The sequence below is a fragment of the Castor canadensis genome, chromosome 5 (genome assembly GCF_047511655.1).
Source record: "Castor canadensis chromosome 5, mCasCan1.hap1v2, whole genome shotgun sequence".
Taxonomy (NCBI): domain Eukaryota; kingdom Metazoa; phylum Chordata; class Mammalia; order Rodentia; family Castoridae; genus Castor; species Castor canadensis.
The window spans coordinates 49,441,797-49,467,293 of record NC_133390.1 but is presented as its reverse complement, the minus strand read 5'-3'; the positions used below and the strand labels follow the sequence as shown (position 1 = coordinate 49,467,293).

The following is a 25,497-nucleotide window of genomic DNA, read 5'->3' as shown; positions in this document are numbered from 1 at the left end:
ATTTTCAACTTGCCTCCTCCAATACTCCTTATCACTTTAGACCGGAGTCAGTTTATACATTTGTTACTTGCTTGATTCTTGAAGTTTTTGAATTTGTGCTTCATGCTGAACATTTTCTCAATGAAATTCTACCTAAAATTCTTAAATGCCTTGCTGTTCCCTATGAAAGAATGCTGTTCTACATTTCTGATCATTGACTGGATGATACTGTTTTGGCAGTTGTTCTCAGAAGATCTTGGTCCTTGTGCTCCAAATGGAATAACCCAAGCAGAACATGTGGATGAGGTGTGGTAGAATAGCTTTATTGAGGGAAGAGGGTCACCCATTCTGCAAAGTGAGGGAAGGAAAGAAGACCGGGGTTTCCTGGCAGATAATTTTTATACCACCTTGAACTTGGAGGTGGAAAGACAATATGTCACCACCTGGCTCCTCTCACCTGTGGGCTAGGGGGAGAAGCTCTTGAGCCAAGAGAGGGAACAGTCCCCAACTATCCCTAACCTAGCCTGCCTCAAACTCCCCCTGAGGGACAATATTCTAAAAATTCATTTTGGGGGTTGTTGAAGGGGGATGGTTTGTTTTCAGTAGCTGCTTCAAGCTGATAAGATAGACCCTACCTATCAGATATATTACCCCTTTCCTATCACTGTTCCTGGGGACTTGAACAGTGAGGTTTGTTGTCTGAATCTTTGTCCAGCCTGATAAAGATTTCTCATGGGCATCTCGTCCACCTCCAGAAGTTGATGGACCTGTCATGTTATGGCTTGGGTTTTAAAGGCTTTTATCTTGGAAGAGATAAATCTGGCTTAGAAGGCATGGTCTGAGCATCAATAATAATAGGAGCATCAGAAGGGGCCCTGCCAGCTCTGGCAGGAAGAATAAAGTAATTTTGAGAAGTGACAGAGTCTTATGGTTACTTTGCCTATAGGTATTTATGTCTGTAGTTATTTTAGCTCTCAGATGGCCCTCTATTTTGGACTGATATTTTAGTGGGCATTTAAGGGCTGATTACATTAGGGGCCAGGTGTACCAGGGGCAGGTGTTAGTCTAAATAGAAAGTAAACATTAATGAATCAGTTTTGTACAGAAAGAAGACTCACAGAGTCCCTAGGCAGAAGTTAGATGCCATTGAAAGTTATATTGCCTTTGCTCACACAGAAGGCTCTAGCCAAACACAGGAGTTTGCATTTAGCCAGAGCCTAGAAGGCTTAAATATTAGAGCACTTGTGTAAGAGCCCCATTTTAAAAATTCCTCAGCTTTGGTTACTTTTAGAGGTCTTCATAATTGACTCCATTTGGATCTGGAGAAGTCTCCTCATTTGTGCAGTCCGTTTGAAGTGTTTTAGGTCACTGAACACCACTTCTTTTTCTAAGAAGTTGGGAGACACTGACCACTTGAGGGTTGTGTCCTCTTAAACTATTTCTCTCAACAGTTGTCTCTGGAGATTTTGCTAATTTGTCAATTTTGTCCCTCAGTGTGGGAGTGGCTTCCCCTGGAAGGTCCAGAAAGTCAGATTTTGTCCAATGGAGGAGGGGGAGTAACACAACAAACAATCAGAAATCAGTGCCAATTTGACCTTTATGGCCAAATTAAGCAACAAAGAGATATTCAATCTAATTGCTTGTCCTATAGAAATTGTATACTGACACCTTTAAATTGTTGTAAAATGTTAGCAGATAACAGTTATAAAGTTTTTACGAGGAAAATACAAAATGACCCCAATACTTAAGAATATCTGTCCTTGTTGATAGATAAGCACTTGTCAGAATCATTTTTCATGGGCTTGCCTGTAAATGTTTTTGAATGATTTAATACTGTAATGACAAAACTTAAAGTAACCATGGTTAATTACAATTTAAATCTTTTTTATTTTATTTTATTATTCATATGTGCATACAAGGATTGGGTCATTTCTCCCCCTTGCCCCCACCCCCTCCCTTACCACCCACACTGCACCCTCCCACTCCCCCCCACCCCCTCAATACCCAGCAGAAACTATTTTGCCCTTATTTCTAATTTTGTTGTAGAGAGACTATAAGCAATAATAGAAAGGAACAAGGGTTTTTGGTGGTTGAGATAAGGATAGCTATACAGGGAGTTGACTCACATTAATTTCCTGTGTGTGTGTGTGTTACCTTCTAGGTTAATTCTTTTTGATCTACCCTTTTCTCTAGTTCCTGGTCCCCTTTTCCTATTGGCCTCAGTTGCTTTTAAGGTATCTGCTTTAGTTTCTCTGCGTTAAGCCAATTTTTTTAGGTGTCTTACCTATCCTCACCCCTCCCTTGTGTGCTCTTGCTTTTATCATGTGCTCAAAGTCCAATCCCATTGTTGCAATTGCCCTTGATCTAATGTCCACATATGAGGGAGAACATATGATTTTTGGTCTTTTGGGCCAGGCTAACCTCACTCAGAATGATGTTCTCCAATTCCAACCATTTACCAGCGAATGATAACATTTCGTTCTTCTTCATGGCTGCATAAAATTCCATTCTGTATAGATACCATATTTTCTTAATCCATTCATCAGTGCTGGGGCATCTTGGCTGTTTTCATAACTTGGCTATTATGAATAGTGCCGCAATAAACGGGTGTGCAGGTGACTCTCGAGTAACCTGTGTCACAGTCTTTTGGGTATATCCCCAAGAGTGGTATTGCTGGATCAAATGGTAGATCAATATTTAGCTTTTTGAGTAGCCTCCAAATTTTTTTCCAGAGTGGTTGTACGAGTTTACATTCCCACCAACAGTGTAAGAGGATTCCTTTTTCCCCGAATCCTCCCCAACACCTGTTGTTGGTGGTGTTGCTGATGATGGCTATTCTAACAGGGTTGAGGTGGAATCTTAGTGTGGTTTTAATTTGCATTTCCTTTATTGCTAGAGATGGTGAGTATTTTTTCACGTGTTTTTTGGCCATTTGAATTTCTTCTTTTGAGAAAGTTCTGTTTAGTTCACTTGCCCATTTCTTTATTGGTACATTAGTTTTGGGAGAATTTAGTTTTTTAAGTTCCCTATATATTCTAGTTAACAGTCCTTTGTCTGATGTGTAGCTGGCAAATATTTTCACCCACTCTGTGGGTGTTCTCTTCAGTTTAGAGACCATTTCTTTTGATGAACAGAAGCTTTTTAGCTTTATGAGGTCCCATTTATCTATGCTATCTCTTAGTTGCTGTGCTGCTGGAGTTCCATTGAGAAAGTTCTAGCCTATACCTACTAACTCCAGAGTATTTCCTACTCTTTCCTGTATCAACTTTACAGTTTGTGGTCTGATATTAAGATCCTTGATCCATTTTGAGTTAATCTTGGTATAGGGTGATATACATGGATCTAGTTTCAGTTTTTTGCAGACTGCTAACCAGTTTTCCCAGCAGTTTTTGTTGAAGAGGCTGCTATTTCTCCATTGTATGTTTTGAGCTCCTTTGTCGAAGACAAGTTGGTTATAGTTGTGTGGCTTCATATCTGGGTCCTCTATTCTGTTCCACTGGTCTTCATGTCTGTTTTTGTGCCAGTACCATGATGTTTTTATTGTTATTGCTTTGTAGTATAGTTTGAAGTCAAGTTTTGTGATACCTCCAGGATTGTTCTTTTGACTGAGTGTTGCCTTGGTTATTCGTGGCCTCTTGAGTTTCCATATAAATTTCACAGTAGATTTTTCAATCTCTTTAATGAATGTCATTGAAATTTTGATGGGAATTGCATCAAACATGTAGATTACTTTTGGGAGTATAGACATTTTTACTATGTTGATTCTACCAATCCATGAGCATGGGAGATCTCTCCACTTTCTATAGTCTTCCTCAATCTCTTTCTTCAGAAGTGTATAGTTTTCCTTGTAGAGGTCATTCACATCTTTTGTTAGGTTTACACCTAGGTATTTGATTTTTTTTGAGGCTATTGTAAATGGAATTGTTTTCATACATTTGTTTTCAGTTTGCTCATTGTTAGTGTATAGAAATGCTAATAATTTTTCTATCTTGATTTTATATCCTGCTACCTTGCTATAGCTATTGATGATGTCTAGAAGCTTCTGAGTAGAGTTTTTTGGGTCTTTAAGGTATAGGATCATATCATCTGCAAATAGGGATATTTTGACAGTTTCTTTACCTATTTGTATTTCTTTTATTCCTTCTTCTTGCCTAATTGCTCTGGCTAGGAATTCCAGTACTATGTTGAATAGGAGTGGAGATAGTGGGCATCCTTGTCTGGTTCCTGATTTTAGAGGGAATGATTTCAGTTTTTCTCCATTAAGTATAATGCTGGCTGTAGGTTTGTCATATATAGCTTTTATAATATTGAGGTACTTTCCTTCTATTCCTAGTTTTCTTACAGCTTTTATCATGAAATGGTGTTGGATCTTATCAAAGGCTTTTTCTGCATCTATTGAGATGATCAAGTGGTTTTTGTCTTTGCTTCTGTTAATGTGGTTTATTATGTTTATTGATTTTCATATGTTGAACCACCCCTGCATCCCTGGGATGAAGCCTACTTGGTCGTGGTGAATAATCTTTTTGATGTGTTGTTGTATTCGGTTTGCCATTATTTTGTTGAGGATTTTTGCATCAACGTTCATTAAGGAGATTGGCCTATAGTTCTCCTTTTTTGAGGTGTCTTTGCTTGGTTTTGGGATAAGTGTAATACTGGCTTCATAAAATGTGTTTGGCAGTTTTCCTTCCTTTTCTATTTCGTGGAGCAGTTTAAGGAGGGTTGGTATCAGTTCTTCTTTAAAGGTCTGATAGAATTCAGCAGAGAATCCATCAGGTCCTGGACTTTTCTCTTTGGGGAGACTCTTGATTGCTGCTTCAATTTCATTTTGTGTTATAGATCTACTCAGGTGATTAATTTCCTCTTGGTTCGTTTTGGATGATCACATGTATCTAGAAATCTGTCCATTTCTTTAAGATTTTCAAATTTATTTGAATATAGGTTCTCAAAGTAGTCTATGATGATTTCCTGGACTTCCATGGTGGTTGTTGTTATCTCCTCTTTTGGATTCCTGATTCTACTAATTTGGGTTTTTTCTCTCCTCATTTTAGTCAGGTTTGCCAGGGGTCTATCTATCTTGTTTATTTTTTCAAAGAACCAACTTTTTGTTTCATTAATTCTTTGTATGTTTTTTTTTGTTTCTATTTCGTTGATTTCAGCTCTTAATTTTATTATTTCTTTCCTTCTATTTGTCTTGGGATTTGCTTGTTCTTGTTTTTCTAGGAGTTTGAGATGTATCATTAGGTCATTGATTTGGGATCTTTCAGTCTTTTTAATATATGCACTCATGGCTATAAACTTTCCTCGCAGGACTGCCTTAGCTGTGTCCCATAGGTTCCGGTAGGTTGTGTTTTCATTTTAATTGACTTCCAGGAACTTTTTAATTTCCTCTTTTATTGCATCGATGATCCACTCTTCGTTAAGTAATGAGTTATTTAGTTTCCAGCTTTTTGCATGTTTTTAGTCTTTACTTTTGTTGTTGAGTTCTACTTTTACTGCATTGTGATCAGATATTATGGATGGTAAAATTTCTATTTTCTTATATTTGCTGAGGCTTGCTTTGTGTAGTAGGATATGATCTTCTTTGGAGAAGGTTCCATGGGCTGCTGAGAAGAATGTATATTGTGTAGAAGTTAGATGAAATGTTCTGTAGACATCAACTAGGTCCATTTGATTTATTGTATATTTTAGATCTTGGATTTCTTTATTGATTTTTTGTTTGGATGACCTATCTATTGATGATAAGGGAGTGTTAAAGTCTCCCACAACCACTGTGTTGGCGTTAATATATGCTTTTAGGTCTTTCAGGGTATGTTTGATGAAATTGGGTGAGTTGACATTGGGTGCATACAGGTTGATGATTATTATTTCCTTTTGGTCTATTTCCTCTTTTATTAGTATGGAATGGCCTTCTTTATCTTGTTTGATCAATGTAGGTTTGAAGTCTACTTTGTCAGAAATAAGTATTGCTACTCCTGCCTGTTTTCGGGGGCCATTGTTTGGCAAATCTTCCAGCCTTTCATCCTTAGCCTATGCTTATTTCTGTCCGTGAGATGGGTCTCCTGTAAGCAACAAATTGTTGGATCTTCCCTTTTAATCTATTTCGTCAAGCAGTGCCTTTTGATGGGTGAATTAAGTCCATTAACATTAAGTGTTAGTACTGATAGGTATGTGGTGATTCCTGTCCTTTAGTTGTCTTAGTTGTTTGAAGGTTTGATTGTGTGTACCTAAGTTGAGGTTACTCTCTACTGTCTTGCTTATTCTTTTCCTGTAGTTTGGTGCTGCCTGTCTTTTCATGGTTAAGTTGGGTTTCACTTTCTGTGTGCTGAATCCCTTGAAGAATCTTTTGTAGTGGTGGCTTTGTGATCACGTATTGTTTTAGTTTCTGCTTATCATGGAAGACTTTTATTGCTCCATCTATTTTGAATGATAGTTTTGCTGGGTAGAGTATCCTGGGGTTGAAGTTATTTTCATTCAGTGCCCGGAAAATCTCCCCCCATGCTCTTCTTGCTTTTAATGTTTCTGTTGAGAAGTCTGCTGTGATTTTGATGGGTTTATCTTTGTATGTTACTTGTTTTTTCTCTCTTACAGCCTTCAATATTCTTTCCTTAGTTTCTGAACTTGTTGTTTTAATGATGATATGTCGTGGGGTAGTTCTATTTTGATCTGGTCTGTTTGGTGTCCTGGAGGCCTCTTGCATCTGTATGGGAATCTCTTTCTCTAGATTCAGGAAATTTTCTGTTATTATTTTGTTGAATATATTACACCTTCCCTTCGCTTGCACCTCTTCTCCTTCGATGCCCATGATTCTCAAGTTTGGTCTTTTGATGGAGTTGGTGAGTTCTTGCATTTTCTTTTCACAGTTCTTGAGGTGTTTAATTAATAGTTCTTTGGTTTTTCCTTTAATTACCATTTCATATTCAAGTTCTGAGATTTTGTCTTCTGTTTGTTCTATTCTGCTGGATTGGCCTTCCATTTTGTTTTGCTGTTCTGTTTTTTCTTTTTTCTGAGGCTTTCCATATCCTGAGTGGTTTCCTCTTTAATGTTGTGTATTTTTGTCCTGAGGTCATTTATCTGTTTATTCATCATGTTCTCTGTTTCACTTTGATGTTTATACAGTGCTTCTATGGTTTCCTTTATTTCTTCTTTTGCTTTTTCAAATTCTCTATTTTTGTTGTCTTGGAATTTCTTGAGTGTCTCCTGTACATTTTGGTTGACCCTATCCAGTATCATCTCTATAAAATTCTCATTGAATACCTGTAGTATGTCTTCTTTTAAATTATTCTTGTGTGCTTCATTGGGTCCTTTGGCATAATTTATCTTCATTTTGTTGGAGTCTGGATCTGAGTACCTGTTTTCTTCATTCCCCTCTGGTTCCTGTACTAATTTTTTGCTGTGGGGAAACTGGTTTCCCTGTTTTTTCTGTCTTCCCATCATTGTCTTTGGTGTTGTTACTGTCCCTGTACTGTGTGCAATTAAGTATTTTCTAGCTTGTAATAATAACAATGGTCATATTTAGAATGGAAGGGTGAGCAGAGATGGAAAGCAAGAAGTTAAAGGAAAGGGAAAAGCAAATAAACAGACAAGAAGGAGAAAACAGAACAAGGAATCAGACAAGAAAGTTTCAAAGGTGTAAACAGGGAGTGTTAGTGTACTAATTGACAGTAAGCTGAACAGGCATTAGAGAGAAACAGAGAGGATTGAAAATAAAAAATAAAAAAACGGTAAGAATAAAAATAAAAAATAGGTAAATGAAAGAAGTATCTATATATAAAAATAAAATAAAATGAAAAATAGAAAAATTTTAAAAAATAACTAAAAAACCAAAAAACCTCCAAGTTCAAATGCAATGAAGTTTCAGTCTTAATAATTTGTGTGTCTGTCTCAGTCTCCAATCCTGAAGATGGTGCCTCAGATGTTTTCTGTAGTTGTCTCATCAAAGGGGACACATAAAGTAGAACAAAACTACACACACACACACACACACACACACACACACACACAAACCCCACCAAGTGTCCCAAGTTCAAATGCAATACAGTTTCAGTAAGTTTTTCAGCATGCAGTTGTAATTCGATTGTTCTCTCATCAAAGGTAAGGAGAAAAGAGAAAAAGAAAAAAAAAAACAAAAAAAAGAGTCTGGAGACAGTTCTGAGAATGGTATCTGCAGCTGTGGCTTGCCTGCCCACTGCTGTCAGCCTGCTGTTGCTGGAGGCATTATTTATGCAGATCTCTGGGGTGAGCTTAGCAATCACCTGGCCCTGCACATGTTGTATACTCAGAGCTTTCCTGTGAGCCTCTGCTACAAGCTTTCCTTTTTCCAAGCACCGTGCACCCACATTCTCAGGCCTGTGTGTTTATTTACAGTTCATGTGGGAAGTGGGTCTTCCCCCCTCTCCTGTGCAGTTTTCCTCCCAGGGCCACTTTTACAAGCTTTCCTGCTCCTGATTACTGGGTGGTGCTGCTGCTCCTGCCAGCCGCCATGTTTGTTTACAGCTCACGTGGGAAGTTGGTCTTCCCTCCTCTCCTATGGAGTTTTCCTCCCTCCTCCACTCTCACAAGCTTTCCCGCTCATGGTTGCTGGGCGTGCACCCCCACTCCCGTCAGAGGCTCTCCGGCCCACCTGGCTTGTTTATTTACAGTCCCGGGAAGGATTCCCCTCCCCCAATCTTCGGTGCTCAGCGCGCCCCACCCTCTTTCCCATGTGTCTTTATTGTTCTTATTGATTATTACTGAGTTTCTCTTTTTCCTCCGGGTGGGGGTCGGTCTGTCCAGGGGCTATGCTGCTCTGGCCCAGACTTGTCTGTGGGAGTACTGCGGTACCATGAAGCTCACCTGGTCCGCGTCTTCCCAAGCCGTCTGGGCGCGGGTGACAGGCAGCCCGGGGCCCTCCTTGTTTCTCCGTTAATGTGAAGTGGAGATTCTCTGCACCGGCTGGAGGTGTGGGGGGTCAAAGTTTTGCCTCTTCTCAGTGATTTTGCCTGCAAAGTGTGTCTCCAGCATCTCTCCAAGATTTCACTATAGGAGGCTCGCTTTCTGCTTCCTCCCTCTAGCCGCCATCTTCTGGAGTTACAATTTAAATCTTGAATTTTGGTTAGGTAAAGTAACAAGTTAGTTCTTGTCAGTACTGTTAATACAGCACTGACAATTAAAAACCCTAGCTTTTCCAATGATTAGGGAAAGGCAGTGTAATTTTAGATAGCCCTTGTTTTGACATTCAATTGTATATCATATATGTTAGTCAGTGTTGGATAAACCAATGTTTATCTGACAGACAGATGTCAGGCCTAAATGGTAGAACTTTTAGCATTTGTCATAATGAGAAAAATTGTTAAAGACCTTATTAGATAGGAAGTACCTTAGATAAAAAGAACTATAGCAGCTTACATGTATGCATTTTTAACTCATGAATGATTTTGTAACACTTAGATATAAAGCACTAGCAGTATCAGAACCATTTAAAAGAATTTTTACTAAGTCTAAGCTTAGTTTCTTTTTAGTATTATTAGAAAAATATCTTAGGGTTTTGGCAGGATGTAAAGAATTGTAAATAATTTTAAATGGGCTATATAGAGAGTTAGTCATCCTATTTTTGGTTAGTAGGATCAAAGCATCACCCAGTACTTAAGGATACAGCGAAGTGGATAAGTTGGCTTCCCCTATGCTGGTTGGTGGAAAGAGAGAGAGGGAAGGGAAGGGGGAAAGTTGCCCTTTTGGAGAGAGAAAAATGAGAACCTTAGAGATCTGCAAAGTGTCCTTCTTGTACCTATTGAAAGCCTCAATACATGTCCCTCCAACCTGTTTCCATCATACATCCCTGGAGCAAGCAAGTGGCAAAGTACCCTGACTTGCAAGTCAACCATTCTCCCAAGGGCCCATATACTTCCACCTCTAAATGACGGGTTTTAGATGGGATCTTAATCCAAAATGTTGACCCTACTATTAAAACATCAGAACTATTATGCACTGGGCAAAGAGGCTAATATCAAAACATGTAAAATGAAAAGATAACAATATGTAAGAAGACAATGTATTGAGTGTTGAAAGGAAAACATCTTAATATGAACTCTTGCAACCAATACAAAATTAACTATTAAATCCAAATTGCTCCAAGGTAAGCTTGGCAGATACAAACCATGGTCAGTTTTATATTAGGCCATGAGGTTGTAATCAGCTTGTAAACTGAGAGAAATGGGAGAACATGTATATTTTTTAATAATTAAGATTAAGGTTTTAAATGATTAGATATAGAAACAGAAATAAGGGGATAAGCATAAAGTTAGGGGACCCAATGATTGAGAGCCATAGCTTAGATGTTGTTAAGAAATTGATCCTGGACTGCTGATGTTAACTTCAGCATGACTTGGGAACCATAGCAGATTGTTGCTGACCTGCATGTAGCCCCTGGAGCCCAAAAATAATAAGCCTGTCATTGGGAGTTAATGACATGTATAATTTTGTGTTTTAGGATTAATTACCTTTTAATAGACTTTTAAAAACTTAAGGTTCTATTATCCTATCTGGGGGGCAAGCTTTTGTTTGATTGTGGTAAAATTTTGTATAAGCCTATAACACCAAAAGATCTTGATAGTTATTTTGATAAAACAGAAACCCATTTTTTTGAACACACATTAGTACCTTAATTTTGTCCTTAACAAAACTCATAGGCAAACTTTAAGCTATAACCAACCCAATCACATATTTAAACTTATACACTTTAAGACCTTGATTTATATTTTGAAACAACGTCTGTAAAATCCCAAATTTAGATAACATTGCTTTTTAAAAAAAAAAAAAAACTCTTAGCAACCTTATACCTTAAAAAAAATTGGATGAAAATTGAATTAAACCATCTTTTTTTATTATTCTTTTATTCACATGTGCATACATTGTTTGGGTCACTTCTCCCCTCTGCCCCCTCCCCCATCCTTTTCCCTCTTCCTCCCTCAGTTCCAGGCAGATCCTGTTCTGCATTTATCACTAGTTTTGTTGAAGAAAAGAGACAAGCCTAATAAGGAAGACAAAGTGTTTTTGCTAGTTGACTTGAGGATAGCTATACAGAAATATTCCTAGCATTGCTTTTGTGTACACATGTTATGACCCATGTTGATTCATCTCTAACTGATCTTTACCCTGGTTACTGATCCCCTTCTCATGATAACCTCTGTTGCTTTAAAGTTTCTATATTAGCTCCTCTGGAGTGGGGACATCAAATGCTTTCATGTTTTGGGTTTTCTGCCTACTTCTATATCACCCAAACGTACTCTCCCTTTGTCATGTGATCCAAGTCCAACCACATTGCTGCATTTGCCCTAGATCTAAAGTCCGCATATGAGGGAGAACATACGATTTTTGGTCTTCTAAGTTTCGCTGACCTCACTCAGAATAATGTTCTTTAGTTCCATACATTTACCTGCAAATGATAAGATTTCATTCTTCTTCATGGCTGAGCAAAATTCCACTGTGTACAAGTACCACATTTTCTTGATCCATTCATCAATAGTGGGGCATCTTGGTTGTTTCCATAACTTGACTATTATGAGTAGTGCCACAATAAACATGGGTGTGCAGGTGCCTCTGGAGTAATCTGTGTTGTATTTCTTTGGGTATATCCCCAGGAGTGGGATTGCTGGATCATATGCAGATGTATGTTTAGATTTTTAAGGAGTCTCCAAATTTTTTTCCAGAGTGGTTGCACCAGCTTGCATTCCCACCAGCAGTGTACGAGGGTTCCTTTTTCCCCACATCCTAGCCAGCACTTGTTGTTGGTAGTGTTTTGGATGATGGCTATTCTAACAGGGGTGAGGTGGAATCTTAGTGTGGTTTTGATTTGCATTTCTTTATGGCTAGAGATGGTGAGCATTTTTTCATGTGTTTTCTGGCCACTTGAATTTCTTCTTTTGAGAAAGTTCTATTAAGTTCAGTTGCCCATTTTTTAATTGGTTCATTGATTTTAGGAGAGTTTAGTTTCTTAAGTTCCCTGTATATTCTGGTTATTAGTCCCTTGTCTGATGTATAATTGGCAAATATTTTCTCCCATTCTGTGGGTGGTCTCTTCAGTTTAGAGACCATTTCTTTTGTTGTGCAGAAGCTTTTTAATTTATGAAGTCCCATTTGTCCATCCTTTCTCTTAGTTGCTGGGCTGCTGGGGTTGTATTGAGGAAGTCTTTGCCTATACCTATTAGTTCCAGAGTGTTTCCTGCTCCTTCCTTTAGTAACTTCAGAGTTTCAGGTCTGATATTTAGGTCCTTGATCCATTTTGAGTTGATACTAGTACAGGGTGATAGACATGGATCTAGTTTCAGTTTCTTGCAAATGGATAACCACTTTTCAAAGCAACATTTGTTGAAGAGGCTGTCTTTTCTCCATTGTATATTTTTGGCACCTTTGTCAAAAATGAGGTGGGTATAGTTGTGTGGATTCATATCTGTTCTACTGGTCTTCATGTCTGTTTTTATGCCAGTACCATGTTGTTTTGATTGCTATTGCTTTGTAATATAGTTTGAAGTCAGATATGTGATACCTCCAGCATTGCTTTTTTTTGCTGAATATTGCCTTGGCTATTCGCAGTCTCTTGTGTTTCCAAATGAACATTAGAGTAGATTTTTCAATCTCTGTGGTGAAAGTCACTGGGATTTTGATGGGAATTGCATTAAATATGTAGATTGCTTTCGGTAGTATAGACATTTTTACTATGTTGATTCTACCAATCCATGAGCATGGGAGATCTTTCCATCTTCTGTAATCTTCCTCGATCTCTCTCTTCAGGAGTTTGTAATTCTCCTTGTAGAGTTCATTCACATCTTTTGTTAAATTTACTCCTAGGTATTTGATTTTGGGGGGGGGGCTATTGTGAATGGTATTGTTTCCATATATTCCTTCTCAGTTTGTTCATTGTTGGTATATAGAAAAGCTAATGATTTTTGTAGGTTGATTTTGTATCCTGTCACCTTACTGTAGCTGTTTATGGTGTCTAAGAGTTTTTGGGTGGAGTTTTTTGGGTCTCTAAGGTATAGGATCATATCATCTGCAAATAAGGATATTTTGACAGTTTCTCTACCTATTTGTATTCTTTTTATTTCTTCTTCTTGCCTAATTGCTCTGGCTAGGAATTCCAGTACTATGTTGAATAGGAGTGGGTTAGTGGGCACCCTCGTCTCATTCCTGACTTTAGGGGGAATGGTTTCAGTTTTTCACCATTAAGTATGATGTTGGCTGTAGGTTTGTCATGTTTAGCCTTTACAATGTTGAAGTACAATCCTTCTATGCCTAGTTTTCTTAGAGCTTTTATCATGAAGTGGTGTTAGATCTTGTCAAAGGCTTTTTCTGCATCTATTGAGATGATCAGTGGTTTTTGTCTTTGCTTCTATTGATATGCTATATTACATTTATAGATTTGCATATGTTGAACAATCCCTGCTTCCCCGGGATAAAGCCAACTTGGTTGTGGTGTATGATCTTTCTGATGTGTTGTTGGATTTGGTTTGCCATTATTTTATTGAAGATTTTTGCATCGCTATTCACTAAGGAAATTGGCCTATAATTCTCCTTTTTGGAGGTGTCTTTGTCTGGTTTTGGGATGAGAGTAATATTGGCTTCATAAAATGAGTAAGGCAGTGTTCCTTCCCTTTCTATTTTGTGGAACAGTTTAAGGAGGGTTGATGTTAGTTCTTCTTTAAACATCTGATAGAATTCAGCAGTGAATCCATCGGGTCCTGGACTTTTCTTTTTTGGGAGACTCTTAATTGCTGCTTCAATTTCTTTTTGTGTTATAGATCTATTCAGGTGATTAATCTCTTCTTGGTTCAGTTTTGGATGGTTGTAAGTTTCTAGAAATCTGTCCTTTTCTTCAAAATTTTCAAATTTATTACAGCATAGGTTCTCAAAGTAGTCTCTGATGATTTCCTGGATTTCCATGGTGTTTGTTGTTATCTCCCCTTTTGTGTTTCTGATTTTACTGATTTGGGTTTTTTTCTCTCCTCATTTTAGTCAGGTTTGCCAGGGGTCTGTCAATCTTATTTATTTTTTCAAAGAACCAGCTTTTTGTTTCATTGATTCTTTGTATTTTTTTTTTTTTTTGGTTTCTATTTCATTGATTTCAGCCTTATTTTAATTATTTCTTTCCTTCTGCTTGTTTTGAGATTTGCTAGTTCTTGTTTTTTCTTGAGTTTGAGCTGTAGTATTAGGTCATTGATTTGAGATCTTTCTCTCCTTTTAATATATGCACTCATGGCTATAAACTTTCCTCGCAGGACTGCCTTTGCTGTGTCCCAGAGGTCCTGGTAGGTCATGTTTTCATTTTCATTAACTTCCAGGAACCTTTAATTTCCTCTGTTATTTCATTGATGACCCATTTGTCATTGAGCAATGTGTAGTTCAGCTTCCAATTGTTTACATGTTTTTTACTGCTGTTTTTGTTGTTGATTTCTAGTTTTAATGCATTGTGGTCAGACAGAATGCATGGGATTATTTTTATTTTCTTATATTTGCTGAGGCTTACTTTGTGCCCTAAGATATGATCAATTTTTGAGAAGGTTCCATGGGCTGCTGAGAAGAATGTGTATTGTGCAAAAGTTGGGTGAAATGTTCTGTAGACATCAGCTAGGTCCATTTGATCCATGGTGTGGTTTAGTTCCAGAATTTCTTTATTGATTTTTTGTTTGGATGACCTATCTATTGGCAATAGGGGAGTATTAAGGTCTCCCACTATCACTGTGTTGGAGTTTATATGTTTTTAGGTGGTGTTTTTGATGAAATTGGGTGCACTGACGTTGGGTGCATATAGGTTGATAATTGCTATTTCCTTTTGGTGTATTTCCCCTTTTATTAGTATGGAGTGTCCTTCTTTATCTCATTTGGTCAATATAAGTTTGAAGTCTACTTTGTCCAAGATAAGTATTACTACTCCTGCCTGTTTTGGGGGACCATTGGCTTGGTAAATCATCTTCCAGCTTTTCACTTTCAGCCAGTGCTTATTTCTGTCGATGAGATGGGTCTCCTGTAGGCAGCAGATTTTTGGATCTTCCTTTTTAATCCAGTTTGCCAGTCAGTGTCTTTTAATGGTGGAATTTAGTCCATTAACATTCAGTGTTAGTATTGATAAGTATGTGGTGATCCCTGTCATATAGTTGTCTTTGTTGATTAAGTGTTTGATTATGTGTAGCTGAAACAATGTTACTCTTTACTTTCTTGTTTTTTCTTCTCCTGTGGTTTGGTATTGCCTGCCCTTTCATGGTTTTATTTGCTTTCATTATCTATGTGCAGAATTCCTTGGAGAATCTTTTGTAGTGGTGGCTTGATGGTCATATATTGTTTTAATTTCTGCTTATCATGGAAGACTTTTATTGTTCCCTCTATTTTGAATGATAGTTTTGCTGGGTAAAGCATCCTAGGATTGAAGTTATTTTCATTCAGTGCTTGAAAGATCTCACCCCATGTTCTTCTTGCTTTTAATGTTTTTGTTAAGTCTGCTGTGATTTTGATGGGTTTACCTTTGTATGTTATTTGTTTTTTCTCTCTTACAGCCTTCAATATTCTTTCTCTAGTCTCATATTTGTTGTTTTAATGATGATATGTTGTGGGGTAGCTCTATTTTGGTCAGGTCTGTTTGGTTTTCTGGAGGCTTCTTGTACCTGAATGGGCATAGTTTTCTCCTTCTTCAATGACCATGATTCTCAGTTTTGGTCTTCTGATGGAGTCAGTGAGTTCTGCATTTTCTTTTCACAGGTCTTGAGTTGTTTAACTAATAGTTCTTCAGTTTTTCCTTTAATTGCCTTTTCATCTTCAAGTTCTGAGAGTCTGTCTTCTGTTTGTTCTATTCTGCTGGAATGGCCTTTCATTTTGTTTTGTATTTTTGTTTCATTCTTTTTTTTGAGGTTCTCCATATCATGGGTTACTTCTTTAATATTGTCAATTTTTGCCCTTAATTCATTTTTCTCTCTGCTTATGGTGATCTTTGTTTCAGTTTGGTGTTTGTTTAGGGCTTCTACAATTTCATTTATTTGTTTCTGTGTTTTCTGATATTCTTGAGTTTTGTTGTCTTGGAATTTCTTGAGTACCTCCTGTATATTTTGTTTGAGCATGTCTAGTAGCGTCTCTATGAAATTCTCATTAATTACTTGTACAATTTCTTCTTTCAGGATGGTCTTGTGTTCTTCATTGGGTTCCTTGGTATAGTTTATCTTTGTTTTGTTTTAGTCTGGGTCTGGGTATCCATTTTCTTCATTTTGTTCTAAATTCTGTACTACTTTATTTTTGGGGGAAGAATGGTTTCTATCCCTTTTTCTTCTTCCCATATTTCCACTAGGTACTGTTTCTGTCCCTGGACTATGTGTATTAGCTGGGTTACTATATTAATACTAACAAAATCATTAGAGAAGGTTAAAAAAGAGAAACAGAAGGGAAGATAAAATGAAGAGAGAAGAGAGGAAAAAAGGAAAGAAATGAAGGAAAAAGAAATGGGAGACATGGTGAGTGATCAAACAGCAAACCAGGCTGGCAAGCCCTTGAAGAAGGGAGGAAAAAAAAAATCACCAGTTTTGGAACAGTAGGATTGCGGGCTTAGTTGTTTTTAGTTCTTTAGTGTCCAGTCCAGTGTGTGAGTATCTCTTAGGTACAGCTGGAGCCCTCTAGTGGCTCCCTCTAGTAGGAGCCTGGTGGAGCGGTTATCTGGGAAGCCTGTAGAGCTGGGGCCGGCCCCTCACAGGGAGCAGAGTTCCTGGCTGGCTGGTGGGTGTGGCTGTCTTACACCAGGCTGGTGCCTGTCCCAGCAGGGCGGGACTCCAGTTGTTCCACATGGAGCTGGAGCCAGGCAGGGCCTGATGGGTGGGGTGGATTCTGGTCGTTCCACCCATGGCTGGAGCTCAGCAGGGCCTGAAGGGCAGTGGGCTGGTGGGGGGTGGGGGGGAGGCCTGTATCCCTGCGAGCTGTGGGACCGGCTCCAGGCTGGGATCCTGGTGGTCGTGGGTCCGGCGGCACAGCCAAGGAGCGGGTATTCCGGCATGGTGTGGTCAGAGCGGCTGAGGGACGGGCATCCCGCGTGTGTGGGTCTAGAACAGAGCTGTGGCCTGGCGCAGCCCCAGGAGCAGACAGCCCTGCAGAACAGAGCAGTGGCTTTGCAGACCTATGGGGCAGGGATTTGGCAGGGCAGGTGTTCTTATATTAGATCGTGGTGTGGTGAAGCCTTCCACGATCTAAGTCTTTAGAGTGCTGTGTTTTTGTCTGTCCCTGGAGCTTTACCTCAGTCAGGCATGTCTCCAGCTTCTCCACAGGGTCTCTGGGTCAGCTCACAAGGTCTGAGGCTCTGTCTCCGTCACCACCTTGGATCAGTATAAAACCATCTTTTAATAATAGCAATCTACAAGAACACATGGGTCAGTAAACCTAATTATAAAAGAGTTCAATGCAAATTATATTCACAATAGAATGAAATGGATTGATATTATTGTCCATAAATTTTTTTTCATCCTAAAGCAGAGAACAGTTAGGTGTTGTTAGGATTAGTACTTTAGATAAATTTTGAGACAGTTGTACACATTAACTTTATAAAAGCAGCTTGAGAACTATCCTAAGACATCTAAACACACACACACACACACACACACACACAGATATTTTGATCTAGGCATGCCACAGAATATAAGCACATATAATAAGCTCAAAAAAGTAAAAATTTTAATAAGTTTACTCTTATTAAACAAACCATTTCTTTGTCATTATCTTTAGTAGATTAATCATCTAGATTCCAGAGGTGGGACTTCTGGTCTTCTGAAAGTGGAACTTCCAGTCCTCTGGAGGTGGGACTTCTATCTGCCCTAAGGGATGGGTCGGGGGAAAATGTGTGCATCTGCCCTGAGCAGTGGGCTGGGAAACTGCATGCACATCCATCCCCAGGTGTTGACATGATGTTTGGGCTGGGGCTCCATTCCTTTTATCGTTAGTGTGTTCCCTGAAAGGTGTAAATGCCTGTAGTTTTATGCTTGCAGGGGGTGAGTGCAAGGGGCATGCAAATCTCCCAACCCACAGGTAGCAGTTTATTTGCTCCATTTCCACAGTGCTCCCTCCCCTATTTTTTGGAGCCACCATGCTTTCGCAAGGCAGGTGTCAGTCAGCCTGTCTGTGGCCAGTTTTTTCTTGCTTTAAAAAAAAAAAGTCTATGGTTGGATGGGCTGAGTAAGATTTGCCTCCCATTTGTTGTCTTAAAACTACCAGGTAGGGGGAGAGAGAGAGAAGAAAAGAAAAGAAAGATGGGGGAAGGGCAGAGGAACCAGCCCAAATGGTGGGGCATTTCTAATTGTCCCTGCCCACATGGGGGGTTAGGGACCTTAGAGTATGATTTCCCACAGTGCAGCAAAGGAAAGGACAGGGGAGGGGATTAAGGGTTAGGAGGGTAAGGTTAGGGAAGGGGCAGCTAGCTTTACTGTGGTCCATCCCAGGCAGTACCAGGGAACTCGAACATGAACCTTGTGCCTTGGGGTGCTTGCAGGAGGTCATGAGTCCTGTGGGCAAATGTTGCATCCTGCCAATCAGAGTGTAGTCTGTCTGTGCTGGGACTCCAAGCAAGTCCTGAGCATTGGGTGAATACCCCAACGTGAGGGTCCCATACCACCCAAGCCATGAGTGGTGTTTGGTTTTGAAATATCAAGTGGTGAGGCATGGGACAAGTGGACAGAGAAAGATGGATTGAAATAAAAAGGGTTAGCAGAGATAGCATATTGGGATCTTACCCCTTGGTTACTTCTGGCTGGTGTTGCCACAAATGTTATTGGCAATTGTTCTCAGAAGATCTTGGTCCTTGTACTCCAAATGGAAGAATCCAAGCAGAACACGTGGATGGGGTGAGGTAGAATAGCTTTATTGAGAGAAGAGGGTCACCAGGTGAGGGAAGGGAAGAAGAAGGGCCTGGATCTCTTGGTAGGTCATTTTTATACTACCTTAAACTTGGAGATGGGAAGACAATACTTCATCATACAACTTCTCTCACCTGTGGGCTAGGTGGAGGAGCCCTTGAGCCAAGGGGGAGCAGTCCCAGACTATCCCTAACCTAGCCTGCCTCAATATTACAATCTGGCTTATTGAGTACTTTCCCTGTAATCTTCACTTTAGCCATTTTGTATTTTAGGACCCAAATATACCCTTCTGCAATATGATGCTATGTGTTTTCTGAAGCTTAAATCCCTTCATTTGTCACATTCTACTAACCTCCTTCAGTCAGTTGCTCATAGCCAGATGGTTTGAACAATATTTTCTCTGTACCCCTCTCTCCCAAGCATAATTATTAATTTCTGTCTTTTGATACCATTGTCCCTTAAATGTACCTCCATTATTTCATTTATCACCTTTATTTTTATTAATATATTTGTTTTCTCCACTAGACATAAGACCTTTGGGATCAGGTTAATATATCTTTACATTTCCAAAGCCTGGTTTAGTACCTGACACATAACTATTTTGCTGTATGAAACAATGAATAGATGGATAATATAACACTATTACTGCAAACATTTATACAGCATTTACTATATACCAGATATTGTTCAAAGTGCTTCTAACTCATTTAATCCCTTTGATAATTTAATTTAGCAATTAAATTAGGATATTCATATATGAAATCCAACTTCAAGTAAATCAAATAGGCAAGTAATTATTTGTCTTCATGATCTAAGAAGCACCTCTTTAGAAGCAGAAATGGTTGTTATGTTTGTGTTAAATAAGAAAAATAAGTTAACAAAGACATACAAATGCTGAGGAAATGGGATGCATTATCAGAGTTCTTATCCACTTATCATAAGTGGGTGCAATTGCCCAAATATCCCAGTAGGGTGTTTCTGCCTGGGCTTAGTGAAATCCTTACTGGAAAAGGTGAAATCTTGTGTCATAATTTTTAACCTGAAACAAAATATTTTCTTCCTGCTGTGAAAACATTATTTTAGAATTATTTATTTGTACAAGCATTTAGTGATAGTATATCAGCATGACATAAAGTCTATGTTCATATATGATGATAATACTTAAAATTTTGCCTAGTTGTGATTTTTAATGTCCTATGAAGCCCTACATAATATGCAACCCTAGCATTTCTTCCATATGGAAACCTCATTCCCAGATACCTTTGTGCCTGACTTGGATAGTATTCAGGTAGCCAAAGATATGAGAAAAAACTTCAGCAAGGGATTGACATGATCAAATGCAGAAAAGCACCAGTTATGCTGCTGATTGAGAGAGTAGACCAGTCTGGCTGGAGAGAAGAATTCCTCTGTAGAGACGAAGGGAAAAGGCAGCTCATCAAGGATTTGGCATGGAATGGACAGCTATTGATGGTTCTCAAATAGGAGAGAATCAGATCCAAGGAGAGTTTTACAAAGATGAAAAATGTGGAAGGGAGTTTCACATTAGATTAAAGGAGGAAAAGACCAGAGACAGAAGGTCAGGTAGGAGATAATAAGATCCTAAACTAGGCTATTGGCCACAGAATTAAAAGAAAAGTAAAGAAAGTGAGAAAGATTTTTAAAAAGAAAGAATATGAAAGATGCAGTTACCAATAAGATCTGAGAGACAAGAGAAGGATAGGAGAGTAGTCCAGACAATAGTCCTCAGGAAGATCTGTTGGGAATGGAGGTATAATGAAAATAGTGTGTATTGGGTGTTGGAAACAGGGCTGTAGCCCAGAAAATGGCTTAGGTCTAAGGATCAGAATCCTGAAAAATTCTGCTTCTGGTTATTTCTCTATGATGAGAGGGGCCTATTAGGAGACAGAAAATGGCTATAGGCACCCTCATATACTGTTATGGGAGATGGATTGATACAACACTTTTGGGATAGTAATTTGAAAGTATATTCAAAACTTAAAGTACATTCCTTGAAACTTCTAAGAATTCATCTTATAGAAATCTGTGCACATTGAGTCCTTTAAGTAAGCCATGCTCTTCCAACACATGGCCTTTGTACATGCAGTCTCTTCTACCTTAAGAGATCCCCTCCCCACAGACTCCAAACATATACACACCTGCCATCTAGTTAGCTCCTATTCTTACTTCAGACCTCAGCTCAATCGTTACTTCCTCAGAGAAGTGGCAGGGAAATCTTTTGAAATATTTTATGTGTCTCTAGATATGCTACATTGAATAGAGGAATCAAGAAAGTTTAAATGGAAGAGGAAAAAGGCAGAGAGAGATGTATATTTGAATGACCCTCCTATTTTAAAACATTCCTTCTTGATCTATATGGACTTGTCTACCTGTTTCTCTCACTTTTAGGTTTACTTTTGGTTCTTTGTAGATGTTTCTCCTGTGGAGCTATAAGAGAGTCCTGAAATCACTTGTAGATTGTAGAGTCCTTCACAATCATCATACCATCTCACTTTGGACAAGTTTCCTTCAATAATAATTTGATGATCATTTTAGTACAGACCAAGTTCTGTTTGAGACCCTCAAGGGAATGACCATATCTACCTTCTAGCCTCCAATTTTACCTCTGCTCTAATTTAACACAAGCTCCGATCACCACTGTGTTTTTCAGTCCCCTGAGCATAAGAATAACTGAAGGAACTCACAAAAAACAGACTACAATGTGGGAATCCCATCCCCAGGGATTCTGACTGCTGGTCCAGTGTCAGACCCAAGCATGTGTGTTTTAAAACTTCCTTAGAAGAATAACACCATGAGGTTTCAAGGTAAATGGATACAATTGGAGGACATTATGTTAAGTGAAGTAAGCCAGGTTCAGAAAGACAAAGGCTGCATGTTTTCTGTCATATACGGAAGCTAGATCTAAAAGATACGTAAATACACAAAAACAAACATGATGATAGTGGAACTACTCTATGGAAGAGGGAAAAGAAAACAATGATAAAGCATCAACAATATCATAAAACATAACATCTGTGAAGGTAGAGGATATAAGGAAATGTATTGAAAGCTGTTGAAAAATGGGGATGGGGGTAGGAGGTAAAGGGGTAAGGGAGAGTAATATAAAGGGTTGACTGGACCAACATAAAGTATACTCACAGTAGGGACACATTGAGAAACCTCTTTGAACATTGACTTAAGAAGTAATAATGAAAGACAGGACTATAAAATAAGTACAGTGTGTGTGTGTGTGTAGGGGGTACTTGTGCGGGACAGTGAATGAAAGATATTAAGGTGAGGGTATATGGCTGATGGACTTCTTATACTTTTATGAAAAAGAACAAAGAAACCTCTTACAATTGCTTTAAATGGGCCAAGAGGAAAGGGAGATGGTAGGGGTGATCTAACCAATGTATAATACAAGCCTATTTAGAACAGTCACAATGAATCCCCCTGAACAACAAATATATCCTAATAAAAAATTAATGAATAAAAAATAAAACTACCTTAGGCAATGCCAATTTGTAGCAGCTTCAGAAATCACTGGCTAGATTAATTTCAAAGTCAAAACTATAACTGGATCTCTGGAAAACACTCAATTTCTGGAAAGCAAAGCTTTACTGGTTCCACTGGAACATTCTCTGCAATTGTTCTCTAAGATGGTGTCAGACTGCTTCATTCAAAAAAGTAGAGACTGTGTCTGGGTGTGGTGGCATACACCTGTAATCCCAGCTACTCAGGAGGTAGAGATCAGGAGGATTGTGGTTTGGGGCCAGTCTGAGCAAAAAGTTAGCAAGACACCCTCACAACCAACAAGCTGAGTGTGTTAACTTATATCTATAATCCTAGTTATGTCACATAGGTAGGAAGACTAAGGACTAAGACTGACCCAGGAAAAAGTGTGAGACCCTTTCTGAAAAATAACTAAAACAAAAAAAAGGACTAGGGATTGGCTCAAGAGGTAGAGCACCTGCCTAGCAAGCATGAGGCCCTGAGTTCAAATCCTAGTACTGAAAAATATTAGAGAGCGAAGGTAGAAGGCCCTGAAAAGTTGATAGTTGGGGCATGGTCCTGAATTAAGGCTGATGACTTTGGACTTTGGATCAGAGCACATGGTTATAGGAATTATTATGATTACCTGTTTGTGCACCATTGTTCTTGAAGAGGAGCAGATCAAATGCGTATGGGGACCTGGACAGATTCCCTTCCCTGTCACTCATGTGTCTCAAAGACTTTAAGAACAAGCGAATATGACTCCGTAATATTAAATACTATTATTCTGGTTCATGCATGGGGAACCAGAAGCCCCAGGAGGTTTAGGCTTTATTTTTTGTCACAATCCAGCAGTCAGGACTCCCTACTCCCAAACTCTTGAGCCTATCACCAGTTGAGGAGACTAAAGCAGGACACTTTGTCCCTAGTCCTGGCTCGATCACAAACCAGATAGATGCGTGGCCCTGTTTAAATCACTTCTGCTCTCAGGGCCTTGGTATCAGATGAGGTAAAGTGAACTAGATGGTCTGTATGGGCCCGCTTCAGCTCTAACAATTGCCACTAGGTGGCACTCATGTAACTCCAGTGGGGAGCAGTTGGAGCAAGTTGGCTGCCAGGCTCCTTCCCTTACAAGACCCAGGGACTTGCCAGTTTTAGGAAGGTTGGGGAAAATACACATTTAGGAATATTGCTTTTATTAAGAAGAACTCTGGAATCTGTGAATGCCTTCTGTGTTTTACCAGCTGCTGTCATTACGTATTTCTGATTTCATATTGTTCTTTTTATCATCTCTTAATTTTAGAATATTGAACAGAAAACTATTTCTATGGCTTAGCTACATCTATAATTCTTTCTTTTTTTTTTTTTTTGAGTTAGGGTCTTGCTACATAACACAGGCTGGTCTTGAATTCTTGATCGTACTGCCTCAGCCTCCCAAGTGCTGGGATTACGTGCATGCTCCATCATGCTTGGCTTACATTTGTAATTTTTGTGTGACATAAAAGCATATGGTACTGTCTTAGCAAGTACTAAGCTGTCCCAGCCACATGCCAGTGCATGAGTAACTCATAAGAGATCCACTGTCCCAACATTGAACTTTAAGCAAATGGGATTTTTTCCTTTGGTGAGTTGTCCACCACCAGGCGGAGTCAGCCTGACACAGTTCTTTTTCAAAGCCTTGCTTCCCAAAGCTGGTTTGTCCTTACATCTGCAGTTCCCAGGGGAATTCTTTCTGGTCCAAGTCATTTCAACAATCTGCTTCAATCTGGCTTCAGAACTCAACTCTGAGGTTAGAAAATTAGAAGCCTCCATGGTCAGATATTGCCCCAAAGATGACACTTTCTTCATTGGCAAAAGTAATCCAAGTCACCTGTCAGATTTTTCCTTCTGTCAAGTACCACAAGAGTAGCAGCTGAGGATTTAGCCTCAAAAATAAACACCAGAGAACTGACTTGGGTGTAACCCTATGAGGTCTGAGAAGAAACTTAAGAAGTTTCATATAACAAATTCATTCTGGGTAAAAGGTAGATACTGACTTCCGGACCTTTGAGTTGCATGAATTTCCTGGGTTGAAGTATAGTCGTAACTTCCAGACCTAGGAATGGGGTGTGATGTGGTGTTAAAGATAGGGTAAAGGACTAATATATATACATATATCCACAAGTGAAAGACTAGAATAATCTGAAGCCAAAATACTAACATCAGTGGCATTTTGGGTGATTTTCATTGTCATCTGTATATTTTTCTATATTTTTCAAGTTTTATTTAAAAAACATGATTTTGTTTTGTGAATTCTTATTTTAAAAGAAAAAAATGAGTGATCAGCAGATGTAAACAAAGAAACAATTGTTTGTAACTTACCTTGTTTATGGTAAAACAGCTAATGTGATTTCAAAAGAGGTCTAAAGTATTTCCTTTGAATGTAGAAAGTATTTGCCTCTCTTCTGATCCACTGATGGGAAAGAAACCCTAGAAAGACTTATTAACATTGCTAAGATTGCCCTCAATTTACCCAAAATAAACTCTTAAAATGAAAGTATGATGCACATTTTAAAAACAATTTAAAATTCTCCTTAGAATAATTTCAGCATGGGATTGCTTTTCTCTATTTTCTCTGCTTGTCATACTTGTCATCCTCATGCCAATCCTGCAAAGCTTGGCACATGCCCTGTTGGAACTTCCTTTACCCCTTTTTGTTGTCACTCATAATTCCCTTTAACATCCTTAAGGTAACACATGTAAGTAGATGTAAAAATGATAAAATTAAAATTTAAAAAAAAGAAAAGAAGGAAAGAAAAAAAAAAAGAACATCTTCAAGGTAAAGAAAACTGGCTCTGAAAAGATTTGGAAGAAGGTTCTAATACAGCTTTGGCACAAACTGGTTGTATAAGTGTTGTGAGTTTATGTAAGTGTTCTGGTTTTCCATGTTACCATTTGTAGAAAGATGAATGGGTGCTTTTACTATCTCTGCCCACCTGAATTATTGTGAGGGTAAAATAAAATAATGTGTGTAACAGGACCTAGCATTTTATAGGTGGATTTTTTCAGAAAGCAGATGGTGAGACAGAGTTAGAAGTACAAAAGGCTTTGGGGGGAAGAATAACACATGCAGAAGAAAAGGGGAGTAAGCAGAATTGAGCAACAAGTTACAAGACTGCGGTGCTTTCACTGCTAACCCAACAGG

At 38.7% G+C, this 25,497-nt stretch overlaps 1 protein-coding gene across 1 annotated transcript in view; it reads right to left on the bottom strand.

The window, feature by feature from the left end:
- Nucleotides 1–23,041, bottom strand: part of LOC141423452 (uncharacterized) — a 40,384-nt gene extending 17,343 nt beyond the window's left edge. The window contains exons 1-2 of the mRNA XM_074075220.1: nt 22,960–23,041; nt 16,887–17,069 (exon numbers count right to left, since the gene is read on the bottom strand). Coding sequence (XP_073931321.1) covers nt 16,887–17,069; nt 22,960–23,041 — 265 coding nt within the window. The remainder of the gene's footprint in view (nt 1–16,886; nt 17,070–22,959) is intronic.
- Between the last annotated feature and the right edge of the window lie 2,456 nt (nt 23,042–25,497).